General features: G+C 30.7%; 3 protein-coding genes across 5 annotated transcripts; 1 reads left to right on the forward strand and 2 right to left on the reverse strand.

Moving 5' to 3' along the window:
- Positions 1–4,852: 4,852 nt before the first annotated feature.
- Positions 4,853–9,317, reverse strand: LOC120774032 (vacuole membrane protein 1). 3 transcript variants are annotated; one of them, XM_040103330.1, is made up of 5 exons: positions 9,042–9,317; positions 6,890–7,416; positions 6,545–6,826; positions 6,185–6,491; positions 4,853–6,109 (listed from the first exon to the last, which is right to left on the reverse strand). In XM_040103330.1, the coding sequence occupies exons 2-5, from the start codon at positions 7,246–7,248 to the stop codon at positions 5,675–5,677; spliced, it is 1,383 nt and encodes a 460-aa protein (XP_039959264.1). In that variant the 5' UTR covers positions 7,249–7,416; positions 9,042–9,317; the 3' UTR covers positions 4,853–5,674. The 3 variants fall into 3 exon arrangements, with proteins under 3 accessions (XP_039959264.1, XP_039959265.1, XP_039959266.1); XM_040103331.1 differs by lacking the exon at positions 9,042–9,317 and adding an exon at positions 8,791–8,933; XM_040103332.1 differs by lacking the exon at positions 9,042–9,317 and adding an exon at positions 8,374–8,524.
- A 543-nt stretch (positions 9,318–9,860) lies between these two features.
- Positions 9,861–12,863, reverse strand: LOC120774035 (gamma-aminobutyric acid receptor-associated protein). The gene is made up of 3 exons (XM_040103335.1): positions 12,621–12,863; positions 10,580–10,777; positions 9,861–10,518 (listed from the first exon to the last, which is right to left on the reverse strand). The coding sequence occupies exons 1-3, from the start codon at positions 12,708–12,710 to the stop codon at positions 10,450–10,452; spliced, it is 357 nt and encodes a 118-aa protein (XP_039959269.1). The 5' UTR covers positions 12,711–12,863; the 3' UTR covers positions 9,861–10,449.
- Positions 12,864–13,164: 301 nt separating this feature from the next.
- On the forward strand, positions 13,165–13,981 carry LOC120774036 (V-type proton ATPase subunit G-like). Its single transcript, XM_040103336.1, has 3 exons — positions 13,165–13,364; positions 13,482–13,582; positions 13,639–13,981. Exons 1-3 carry the CDS (start codon positions 13,283–13,285, stop codon positions 13,807–13,809), a joined length of 354 nt encoding a protein of 117 aa, XP_039959270.1. The 5' UTR covers positions 13,165–13,282; the 3' UTR covers positions 13,810–13,981.
- Positions 13,982–14,073: the final 92 nt, after the last annotated feature.

A 14,073-nucleotide genomic window follows, 5' to 3' on the forward strand; every position in this document is an offset into this window, starting at 1 on the left:
ATGAAGAGAATATCTGTATGTAAATTTTCATACATACAAATGCATTAAAAATAAATGAATAAACGATAATTAAAAAAATGAATAATACAAAAATTTTAAAAATAAAAAAATATACATCATAAAATGTATTGTAATAAATTAAATGAAAATATTTAAACATGTACATATGTACATGTGTATCTAAAACAAATTAATAATAAATAAAATAATTATATATGAAAAAAATTAAAAAGAAAAAAATATAAATTATAAAATATGTACATATGTATGTGCATATATTGTAATAAAATTAATTGAAAATATTTAAACTATATGTAAAACAAATCAAAATTTAATTAAATAAATTATAAACATATTTGTATAAAGTTAATAGAAAATATTAAAAAAAATATATAAAATATATTTAATAGTAATAATGCAAAAAGTAATAAACAATCAAAATAATTTCTTGAAAATATGTTAGTTTGAAAAAAAATATATAAAATAAAGACAAAAGCGAAGATATTGAATTAGATTATTTATTTCACATGCATAATCAAAAATATATTTAGCACAATACTAAAAAAACAACAAAAATAATAAAAATAATGTAAAATTGAAACAAAATGGTAAAGACGATGGTTTAAAATTTATTAATATCAAAATTGGTATTAAAAAATTAAAATCTATTTTTATTAATTCGAAATGTTGAGATTAAAAATTGAAAGTAGCTAAATTAATATTAAAATGAATTAATATTATAATTCTTTTTAATAAATTAATGTAAACTTAAGGGGTTATATTCACTTGTGAATTAAAAAAAATCGATTACATAGACATTTGTCGAAAAAATACGATTTCGATTTCTTAAGCCATTCTGAAGTGTAAATTTTTGCATAAAAAATGCTTTTCTTGTTCGTAAGCCGTTTTGTTTTTGTTTAAATCAAAATTCTGACTAGTCCTTCGATCATTATACATATACATAAGTACATACATATATGTACATATGTATATACTCAACCATTGTAATAACGTTTTTTGTGTGTTTAGATTTTAGAAAATTATGAGCTAAATTATCGTTCTCACCGCCAGTCCTCTTCTTTCGGAAGTTCCCCTGAAGATAGGCTACGTAATCAAGAGTATCCGAAACTTTTCAAAATTAATCAGCCATTATTAAAGTACATTAAATTTTATAAATGTGCTTTCTTTTATTTATTTATTAAAAAAATCTTCCTTCAGTTATATATACACATATAAATCTACTTATTCATGTCAGCCGATTTAGATTAAATTAGAATTGCAGTCAGAATAGCAACCCTGCGAATACCCCCATAGTTTGAGTAGTAAGTCTTAAAGTACAATAATACGACTTAACGTCCTTGTCATGTCATGTACCTGTTTCACACAATTGACCGCCACGCGTTTGAACTCTGTGAATACCCCCTACGGAGCAAGTCTCCCTAAAAGCGGACAATTTAATAATTTCAAGGCATACCGTGTCCACTTAGCTTAGCTTGTTAAAGGCGCCTTAGCACTTTGTAAATGCTTGGACAGTTGATTACTCAGCTGCATACCGCTAAAGGGGTGTCTACACAAAAACAAGCATATACTCGCTATACGAACACAAGGCAAACTCTGACAAATTTGATGGAGAGTTTGACGACCATTCAATGTAGAGGGTGGATTTTAAGAGCATACACGGACGTTACTATGCATGTATGAGTATATGTATATCTCTATATGTATGTATGTACAACAATAGCAATCATAAATGCTGCTATCGCTAACAATGAAAGCACCGCAACTAACCCCAAAATCAACGTTGCCAAAAGTCACCGTTAATTGTGGCTTAAATGAACTTGGCGCTCAACTTCGTGCACTTTTCGGCGACTTTACTAACAGTTTTCTAGTTCCTTGGGGAAATTTATTTATGACAATATTTTGAGGGTGACAACGTTATCAGTTTGCGTGAGACCGATTTGTTGCTCGTTCTAAATTGAAAAAATTAATACATACATATGTATATAACATAAAAAATTAAAATAGAAAAACTTTCATTAACTGTAAAAAAATATAAAAAAAAGTTGAATATTCTGCAAATAACTTAGTTTAGTATTAAATTTTGTGTATATTATAAAATATTATTTTTTTAATTTTTAAAAATTGTCCAAAAATATATGTTAATTCTAAAATAATGGTTGTAATAGAGAAATTGATTTTTTATAAAAAAATTAAAAGAAATTAAATTTCTGCAAATAATACAGTTTTTTGGCATTAAATTTTGTGCATACTAAAAAATTAAAAATTATTGAAAACCTTCAAATCATACATATGTATGTACATATATTTTTTGTTCAAAAATCGAATTTTTTTGCTGTCATTTTTATAACTGTTAAAATATTGATATTTAAAGAATTATTTTGATGAAATATATTTTTTTGCATTAAACTTTCTTTATACTAAAAAGCTTATTCTTAATAATTTTTTTTAAATCATAAAATTTGTTTTGTGTTCAAAAATATATGTACATACATACATATCGTCACTTGAAATGCAAAATAACGTAACAACATTTTCGGAAATTTACAGTGGCATGAATGAGAGACGAAATAAAATGGAACAGGAATGAAAAAAAAATTGAGTATTGGTTAAAACTGGTTTATATCTCAGCGCAGGACCTGAAAATGTTGAACATATGTAATATTATGCATGTAATTTGAAGTAGTGAAGCGTAATCAATAAGACACTCAATTTCGAATTTTTCTATGATACGTTATTTTGTATTTCAGGTGACGATATGTACATATGTATGTATGTACATACATATGTATATTTTAGATTATTGAATTTTTTTGTTCAAATTTGTTCAAAAATATGCATGTATGTATATTCTAAAATATTAACATTTTTAGAATTATCTTATATTGAAAGAATTATACTTTAAAAAATTAATTAGTTCTGAATAAAATTGTTTCTTTTCACTAATTCTCATTTTTACAACACATACATACATATGTATGTACATTCATACACCTCATGCATTTAGATAAAAAGAATATTTATTTAGCATACATCATTGTGTGTCTGATTTATTAGTCCCATAAGCTCATCACTTTGTACTGGTATTTACTGTTGATTATCTTGCCAAAGCGCCTCGGCTACACACCAGCTGCGCCATTATTGTGTTCACTTCATTTTTATGTAGATATGTTTTCATTTGTTGTTTTTGCACAATTTTTACATTATTCATATTTCACCACATGCATATGAGTGTCTATTGCAGCCGTTAGACAGCCAATTTATGAGGACGCGTTAGCACGACAAAGGTTCTCCTACGAGACAACAGCAAACAAAACCAAACATTAACAGCTTTGCGGTCATATTCTACACTGAGAAATTATGTAGAATATAACAACCTGAAATGGAATATACTTCTCAATGTCATTAAACCAACTTCTGTTAATAGTAAATCTCAACTGCTTTAGGTGTCGCTATACAGTTGTGAGCTTTCAAAAGCTTAAAAGTTTTTACTGCTGAGAATACGATCCTGTAAACTTAACAATGTCCCTTGAAGATAAAGGAAAAAACTTCAGCTGTGTCCTTCTTTTCCCTACATAAGCTTTGGATACTTTGATAGTTGGTCTTTCTTTGTATTTTCAGTTGCTGTTGTTTTAGCGACAGAAAAAATTTCTGAAATACATAATTTCGAGAAATTGTGCAAAGTTGACAGTCCTTGTTTAGATTTTTTGTGTCGAATAGATCTAACGGTAACTATTCGATAACTGTCCCCATAGCATCAACAACATTACATCAACAATTTCCTTCAAAATTTTAGAATTTAGTTTCATGTATGTACAAATCGTTGTATGTACATATATTGGAAATTTTAGAGCTTTGTGGAATCCAAAACGAAAAATTTCATTTTCTGAGTAAAGGAATATTACCCACTTGTAAGTCAAAAAAATCCAGGGTTAATTTTGAGAACTTTTAGATTCCCCCGATTGCGAAAATCTTCAGGAGAACATTCGAAAAACAGTGTTTGGCCGCGAGTATTTCTTTACGCAAATTATTTAAAACCCAAAACCAAATAAAACTATTATTACTGTAGAGGAATGGAGATTATGATCGAACGATTAATCAAAACTTGAATTTTTCGCAAAATGTCGGTTTCTCAAAAAACTCTTTTTTTGTGAAAAAATTATTTTAGTTAAAAGTAAATTAAAAATCAAAATTATTATCAGAAATCTTACTACTTTGATCATGAAAAATACATATATCTATGAAGGTCTTGAAGAAATTTCCCGTTGTTCGGTTCAACCCTATGGAAAAAATTTCCGACAAAAACGTGTTAATTTTTGATAGCGATTACACTAAATTATATCGCGTGAAATTATTTGTCGGATCAATTTAAAATTTTCGTAGCATATTTTCAAATATACATACATACATATGTATATTCGATACTCGTATATGTTAGTATAGAAAAGAAAATTCGGATTTTTGAAAATCACAAGTGAATGTAACCCCTTAGCGACAGTACAATAAAACCACATACTTTTTTTAAACTTATTTATTATATTGTATTTTTGTCGTATGCAAATGCTCAATTTAAATTTTTAATGTTAAATATTTCGTATTGTTAATTTTTTTGTTCATAGAATTTTTGGTAAAGCCATTAATGGCGCACAACGGTCTGTTTCGAAATCTTCTTTCAAACCCGTTTTTTTACACAAATGTCTTTTCATTTTCACTTCAATGAATGTTTTAAGCTTATCATAATGGATTTTTATTAAATTTATATTTTTATAATATTTAATGCTTGTTGTTATTTTCCATATGCATTTTGGCCGATTACTTTACTTAACGCTTAGTATTACTTTAATTTAATTTAGTTTTTATTAATTAAAATTTTTTATCACGCAACTAATGCTAGAATACAACTGCAACGCGACTACATATAACTGTAATTTTTATTTACTCCTTTCTTTTATTTCTCCACACTACTTGCTTTTCTATACTAATTTCTATTCGTCCTTGCTCCGCTATATTTTGGTACACGAAAATAAATTTCATTTACACTAAAATAAATGCACACAATACACACTCATATATTCTTATACATACCTATACATATGTGTAATTTGATGTAAAATTAATTGAATTTCATTATGAGACGTACTTTTCCTATATTTTTTGTACACGCACACATACAAATTAGGACTAGCTGCTTATGACTTAATTAGCATAAGGCTGCATAACTGCTGAAATTCTACTGTTATTGCGATAAACTTAAACCACATTGTAAAATTTATAGTAAAACAGCATTCACATAAAAAAATTAACTAATTCATCAACGGCACCATCTTGACTGTCGGCAGTCATTTGCGCTGATGATGTCTTATATTATTTTTTTGTTATAATTCAATTCATAACGATGATTGCTCATCTTATCTTAATTAGGAATTTAGCTAAACACAACATTAGTGGGCATATAGTCAATTTGTATAGAATATTGTATTGTTAATGCAAGTGATAGGCGCCGCACCCACCGCTTTCAATGCAACAACACAATGCCAAAATAATTCAGTCATTTTCACTACTCCTTTTATTTTTTACGCTCTCCATAATCTTCCAAACGACACTACAACCACCGCCCTCAAACTGCAGCCTGTTCTTACATCTACTTCGCTACCACCTAATCCTTTGCTATCGGTTTCTTCACTTTTTTAACATGTTTCTTATGCAAACGCTTATGGTAACTTTGCGCCAATGAGTTAACAATCGAGATTATGAAGTAGCAAACCATACAGATGACAAACGTCTCAAACACCTTTGACAGTAAGTTACCAGACTCAGCCGCCGGTTGACGTTCGCGGTGCAAGTGCTTTTTCTGATTGTTAAGGAAGCCTTTAAACGGCTCCTGCAGTTTTTTACCCAATATGGGTAACTTGCCGAGCACATCAACAGCACGTTCAATAAGCGCCTCATTGAAAGCAATAATAACAAAAACTTTTTGTATGTGCATTTTGATAATGGCCTTGCCAATAAGCGTAGCACCGAAGAAAGTCCAGAATGGCACCAAAAAGTGACCGCATGTAATGCCGGCTAAGTCAAATAACGGATTGGGAATCTGCACAATAGTAAAAATAGAATTGATTATTTTTGCGTCAGTTATAAATTTTCGCTATTTTTTTATTCAACTTACACTTGCACATGCTAAAATGCCCAGAAAGCCAACACGTTCTACAACACGTTCCATAAATAATTTGCCCTTATCCATTAAACTCAAATTCTTTTGATTACGTTTGGCTTTCAACGCCTCGAATTCAGCCAACTCCTCGGCATCGTCGGGATCATAGCCAGAAAGGCGTGCTGCCTTTGCCATGAAATAAGGTGGCAGTTCGCCCAAAGCGGTGCCCGCACCCCAAAGGAAAGCTTCCATGCGCACTTTACTCATAATCATCCAAAGATTTGGCACTTTCTTTGCATATGGCTCCTCCGGGCAGATAATACTAAATAATTACGATTAAACAAATATTTATATACTATGTCATGCATAACTTACTCATCGGGATATGGTGGTCGCGGAAAATTTAACGAATTGCATTCATATGCAGCTAGTGTTACACTAGCTATATGTGGTCCCAGATACAACAAAAATGTGTGCAGTCCCGTTCCCAGACCCACCGAGGAGAGTACACCCAAACCGGTCCAGTAGATGAAAAACCAAGTATTGCGGCGTACCACATCCAAAACCAGCTGATGTGGACCCGGTAAATAATAAATAAAACTAAATATAGTACCTAAAACTAGGAGTGCCGCAAGCAAACCACGTTGTTGTAGTAAACTGTAATAAAAAATAAAAAACATTTTAATATTTGTGCCACATCTAACAATTGTGCATGCTTACCGCTTGCCCGAAGTCTGGGCTAGCGTCACTAACTCCAGGCCACAATACCTCACTGTCTGAACTGGTCGACGCCATAGCACTAGCGTCTCACGTTCCGCGCGTTCCTTCTCCTTTTGCAGTTTGGTTTGTGATTTTTTACGCATAAGCGCGGGTGCCGAAACGGATGACGTGATGCTACCACTAGGCGTGGAGGAGCTGTTACTGGACCAAGGTACACCGCCATTCGACTTTCTATTGGCAGTTAATTGGTTGCCTGAGGCATTTGCTTTTTGTTTTACACTGTCTGCATTTTGTGTTTGATGTTGTTGTTGCTTACGATTTCGGCTAGTAGGCGAATTCTTTTTCAAATGTTGTGACATTTAAAATACCGTTGTTCGAAGGATGCAAGTGTTGGAAAATTGTTTCAGTATCTTAGGTGTTTACTTTAGCTTAGACAATAAAGAGCGGCGATAACTAATTCATAGAGAAATAGCATGCATCAAGAGCGATTTGTTGTTGTAGCGTTTATGCTGAGTTATTATAACGAGCTGCGAGAAAGAAACAAATTTAAATGAACGTTATTATACAGATAACATATCACGCAGTCATTGTGTAATAGACAGAAATGAGAAGTGACTGGGAAGATATTGGATTAACTAAAAATTATATTAGCCCTCAAGCATTGTGAATAATATGTCTTAAATGCGGTTTACCTTTACACTTTTATTTGTTTATTTGACTTAGCAACTGTTTTAAACAGAAACAGTTATTCAAATTTAAATAATTGATTATTTTATGACAAAAGTATAAAATGTTAAAGCATGCTGATTATTGAACTTTGGGAAATACATTACGTGGTTGTGTATGCATGTGTGTATACACATTGACAAGCTCATATAAATCAATAATATTTGAAACATATTATTAATAAATAGTTTGTGTACACAGCATGCATAAGCATACAAGGAGGCAATGTATTTCTGGACATTTGAACACCTGGCAAACTTGTTAAATTTAGGTGCTGTGAACTATTTTTATTGTACATGCTAATACAGCATATATAGAATTTTTATAAAAAAAAAAAACTATGTGCCTTACATTTCGAAAAAAATAGTCGGATAAGATATAAATACTCAACGATCTAGCACGATACCTTTTTGACTAAGTATTCTTATTCATTTTTAAGCTAGTAAGCAAAAAACTTGAGTATCACTCAAATAGGGAAAAATTATAACCAAATGGTGCCAAGTACCAAATAAACAAAGCAAATAAAAAAATTAACATGCGAACCGGCCCACCAATGAAATTAAACCACATACTATACTACGGCGAGAAGTGGGGCAGTTCACATATACATACATACATATTAATATATCTAAATACATATGTATTAAAAAGCATTTTTGAAAAAACATAATAGCTTATTTTTATGTGAGCAACACATGTGTACACATATGTACATATAGGGAGAATAAATTCATGCAAACACCAATTTTATGACAAACCTTCAATATAGTTTTGCTATCTTACAAAAGATTTAGCAACATTTACATTTGCCAATCGTTTGGTTGTTCTAAATCATTAGCTATTCTCCATCCTTAAGAATAATATGGTAAAAAAGCATAATCTGCATTGGTGCATATGACTGCATAAGACCGACACAGGTACAAAAGCACTTTAGAATAAGCACAGGCTAGCTAATTAACTCAAACTGCACGGTCACGGTATTTTAAGGGCTGCAAATACCAAATGTATGTAAATACACATACATTCGCGTATTTTACCTGCTTCGTGTTTCGGAGCGTCACTTGGCAACTTATCGCTTAACTAATTCACGAAAAGTAGTAAATTAATATTGTAAATTGAACAAACGAAAATAATATAAAAATAAATATGCTAGAAGCCTATTTACGATAACTTACAAATGAGTGCAGAACTACGGTCGGCTGTGCTACCATATACTAAGGGAAAATCAATTTTACACCCTCATTGCCCTTTTTTTGACAAGACTGCGTTGATCACAAAATGAACACGATTGCAATCAAACTTAGTGTAAGGTCTCAATAAAAAAAGAGACTATACAACCTTGAATAAACAAAGTCACGTATTAAAAAATGAGCTTTTGAACTATTCTGCAAATTAACACTGGTGTAGCACATGATATGGTATTTACCTTTTGGGTTTCTCGCGCTTCCGTCTGTTCGAATTAGTTTTTTCTTTGTTTGTGTAATTCCGCAAACGCTCTTCACGTATTTTAAGCGAATTTCAACCATAAATTCGTTGAATTTACTATGTAATTATATCTAATTTACATTTGTTCACTTTTCTTACTCTTTTAATCCGTGATTAAGGATTTAAAGAACAGTCCACAACTTAAAGCAAAATTATTCAATTGAAGAAACGATTAAACTGCCATCATCAATATTCAACTCCGAATAAAAATATTTCGAATGTCAGTAGCAAAAACTTGAGAAAAGTAAAAGACTGACAAAAACTTCTTTCGGACTCAGGCAAACAGCTGATATGAACAATAGAGTTGCCATTACCAAAGAAATTGCTATAGTGTTGCCATGATAGCTAGTGCTACGTGTCCCCACAATCGCAGTTCCTTTTTGCTAGCAATCGAAATTTTGAGTAAATCGAAATAATAAAAAAAATATCAGTAAAATATTTTAGTATTTTTGGGATGACAGCTCTTGAGATTTGAATTGACCAATAAAACATTATTGCTTTATCAATATATATTTGAATATTTCAATTATCTCAAACTTGATACCACTGCAAGGCAAGATTTCCGTTAAAGTTTCCGAGTTTTTTGCGACTGAGTTGAAATTCTCGTATACATATGTATCATCTTCCAACCTTTCCTTTCGATTAATTTAAAACTATATACATATATTCGAGTTAATCGTTTTTCAATAAAAGAATTTTACCCAACTTATTAAGTATAAGGATATAGATATTAATTAGGCCCATAAAAAAGAGAGTTGAGTTTAATATTACAGGAATACCGCAAGCACGATTTTCATTTATTTTGTTATTCAAAAATTAAAAATAATTCATTTATACACGTTTTGTCCTAGATGGCGATGAACAATTCCATCGTCCAAGGAAGAAAATAGTATAGGTTTTTGAAAATTCGCATTGTAAAAATAATTATTACAAAAGGAAAATATATAATGTCTATAAGAAAATTTAGAACTGTAAGAACTAAAAATAGCTGAAAGTACCAAACCCAAGGGTAGTACCGTAAAAATAAAAGATGAATTGGATTATAATATTTATAACTAATATTTATAGCTACACAAATTATTTCATATACATAATATATATCCATTGTATATATTTTTAAATATATATAATATTATATTTAATAAATTTATCAATTTTTTTTGCTGATATTCACTAATTTTTCCTTCCCTTTTCGCCAAGATATTATTACTCAAACAATTTTTTTCAATCAGCACAAAGTATTTAATTATTTTTTTGTATTATTCAATTTTCATCTTTGTAATACACCAACCCGATTACAGTTTTTCAAACGCCGCAATACACGTCTTCCCCCAAAATGTGAATGCTGCTTAGTTTTTGCCATATACGTTTTCATCGGAATAGGCAATGTACAGGAAATAATCTTCTTCGTGATGTTCCTAAAATTAATATTCAATTTTAAAACCATTTATACATACAAAACACTTTATATTTATTTACCTGATATAGAGATCCCATAGTAGCCGATGTTGGTGGAATTACATTGTTAACGAAGAAGAACAATGCATCTTCGGGGCGCAAATGTATACGCTTGCGAATTAAGAAGTAGAATTGACCAACTGTTAAGTCAGATGGAACCAAATACTTTTTCTTGTCTAAATCACCAATACGTGCCTTAGGCGCCTTCTCCACAATGACCTGTAAAAGTTGAGAATAAAATTAAATTGTGCCTAAATTTGTTTCTAATATTTGAAAGTTTTAACTTTAATGTAAAATTAATATTTCTCACACTCAAGAGTACATACAAGCACTGAATGGTTTTTATCAACAGTAGTGACTATGAAGGGCTTATCCTCAACAAGCACTAAATGATTACTGAACTATGACCTTGTAATATGAGTGTTCAAGTAGCCATAAGGAAAAAGAAATTAACATCCTTAGATATAAGAACAGGTATACAGATCTGAAGAAGGGATATGTATGTAAATCACATACGATCTTTCTTTGAAGAATACCTGATTTAACGTTAGGCGTTTGCATAGGTAAGAAGCGGTCATAATCTTTACAAAGGACTGTTTCCAAATTCTATAAGGTAGATTGAACCAAACTTTCTTGTTAAATTTGACTGTGCGATCTTATTCGGTGCACATATTGCTAAAATTTATGAGCTTGACCTTTTTCTCTACTACTGTAAGCATATATTTATTGATACATTGTCAAAATACCCTTGGGCCCCTAAACTAAAATATTCGCCCCTCAAATAAATTCTTAGAACATTATCTATTTGTTGTTTCATAAAGTAGCATTGAGTGTAATTCTCGTCAAACAATGGGACTTAATTTTGAAGTCCATTGAACAAGAGAAAACTGTAAATACCACAAAAAACATATGCATCAAGGAAACTTTGGAAATATAAATTTAAAAACACATGTGCGGGCATAGATAAATTACGGGTTTCTTGTGAAATTCATATAAATTAATCACAACATGACTAACTAAGAAAGATATTTGTAGCAATTTTCACAATTTAGTTGATATTTCATTTGGTAAAGTAGTTATAGTACGAAATTCGGAAAATGTAACAGGTTTAAAAAATTGCAAAGAAATAAATATAAAAGAAAATGTGAAAATATTTATGTACATATATAAACACATGTGAACAAGTCAAGCCATAAACACACGTATACCAAATAGGTAAATCTATATGCGCAGTAATAAGGCCGAATAGAATATAAACAATACAAAACAAAAATCGAGAATTTAGTATATATACACACATGCATACTTATAAATATTCTCTCTAAAATGAGTAAACAATTAAACCTTATTCACTCTTTGCAAGGTAGAATTATGTTTAAGTGCGCATTGGCGTTTTCGCTTTTTTCATTATAAGATACCTGTTTGACCACTTTGTATGCAAACAAAAAAGTTGATCAGCTGATAATTTTAGAATTCTAAATTTTTGTATAATGAAATGTTTTGCTGCCAATAACCTTTATACATTATCTTGTTGCCAATATTTTGTTTCGACATAGTGACCTTGACAAAACATTTGGAAACGCTTCAATTTGTTTTTCATTCTACTGCTGTATTATACTCCACAAACATTATCCCTATGTGAATCAGTAAAAGTTTTCTATACCGTTGGTAACACTGCTACCGAAAACAGCAATACGAAACGAAAAACAAAAACACATATACATTTGTATTATTGTTGAAAATGTATGCATATGCTACTCACTGCGTACACAAAGTTGTTGTATAAAATAATATACAGACAATATATACCTGTTTACAACTAAACGTTTATATATTATCATACATTTTTTAAAAATCTATTTTCTATGACGCAATTTTTACGATATTTTCTATTGTATTTTACCCCCCCACTTAGCTATTTTCGTAACAAAGAAATCCCCATACTCCCTTCACGATCGCACGCATATATGTATATTACTTTCTAAGTTTGTATGGAATCATTACCAACGAGTATATTATAAAATTGCATACAAATGCAAGGAAAATTTTTCATTCTACTTACTGGTACACGGTCTGGGTACTTCCTACGTATTTTGTCACCTTCAGCACGTCTCTTCTCAAATGCATGGTCTTCCTTGTATTGAAACTTCATTTTTGTATTTTAATTCTTTTTATTTTATAGCAGTTAAGTAAATTATATTTCCAAGTTCCAGACTTCACTAGATTTTCACAACTTCCTGCTCGTTCAAGAGTATTTACGTTGAAATTATGATTTGCTCTTTACTCGTTGAGTTTTCAATACAAAATGTCTTCTTCTGAAAACGACGGCTAGAAGCTTAAAACGGGGTAGCGACATCTACAGTAATATTATGACACAAATCTCTAGTGTTGCAAAATATATGAGTAAAACTTTGTCTAAAAATATTAATATTTGTCAAAAATTTATAAAAAAACATCAATTAATTATAATTGAAGATGTATTTATTAATCAGTTCATAGCATAGCGTTGTTAGAAAATTTATTATTATGACTTGAACGAAAAGTGATCATATTTCGACACATCTCTTAAAATCAACTCTTCTCACTCGATCAGTGCTGCCGTATAAATCATTCGTCAAGTAATCAGCTGTCATTTAACACAAATATTTATTTTCCTTGTGGTAATTTCCTCGTAGCAAATTTATTCATAAATCATTGTATTTAAGGAGAAAATTTTAAATAAAAATGACGAGCCAATCCACAGGGATACAACAACTTCTAGCTGCCGAGAAGAAAGCAGCAGAAAAGGTTACCGAAGCTAGGAAACGTAAGTATATTTTCACCTAAAAGCATTGCTGTTGCCTCGCTGCCGACATAAGCGGATGTTCTTATTAAGCATTTGAGGTCATAATTAGAAAATATTTATAATTCGCTACACGACTAGGCAAGGCAAAGCGATTGAAGCAAGCGAAAGACGAGGCGGTTGAGGAGATTGAGAAATATCGTGCAGAGCGCGAACGTCTATTGAAGGAGTATGAAGCAAAGGTGGGTTCCCCATAGGAAATGTGGGATTCAAAACTAATGCGCCCATTCTTTTACAGTACATGGGCTCACGAGAAGGAGTTGCTTTAAAAATTGACCTGGATACCCAGAATAAAATGGAAGAATTAAAAAAGGCGGTGGAGAATCGGAAAGATTTATTAATCGGTGATCTTTTAGATCTAGTTTACAACATCAAATCGGACGTCCATAGGAATTATTCCAAGAAATAAGAGCCATGAAATGGTTAAACCAATGATAATTTATGTTTCATGAAAATTTCAGTCGGAAGACACACGTTGTGCATGTGCGAATTTAATAGTAAACTTTATATGTAGTCCTATTGTTTTGAATTAAATACTCGAATGCTTTAATTTTAATAGTCAACGTCTAAAATAGTTTAAATTTGTTAAATTAAAAAACTAAAGTTAATTTTATTTTATTTAACAAAATATTAATTTTCAACTAGTCAATATACACAACTTTACCAAATTTTT

The sequence above is a fragment of the Bactrocera tryoni genome, chromosome 4, assembly GCF_016617805.1.
Source record: "Bactrocera tryoni isolate S06 chromosome 4, CSIRO_BtryS06_freeze2, whole genome shotgun sequence".
In the NCBI taxonomy this organism is placed as follows: Eukaryota; Metazoa; Arthropoda; class Insecta; order Diptera; family Tephritidae; genus Bactrocera; species Bactrocera tryoni.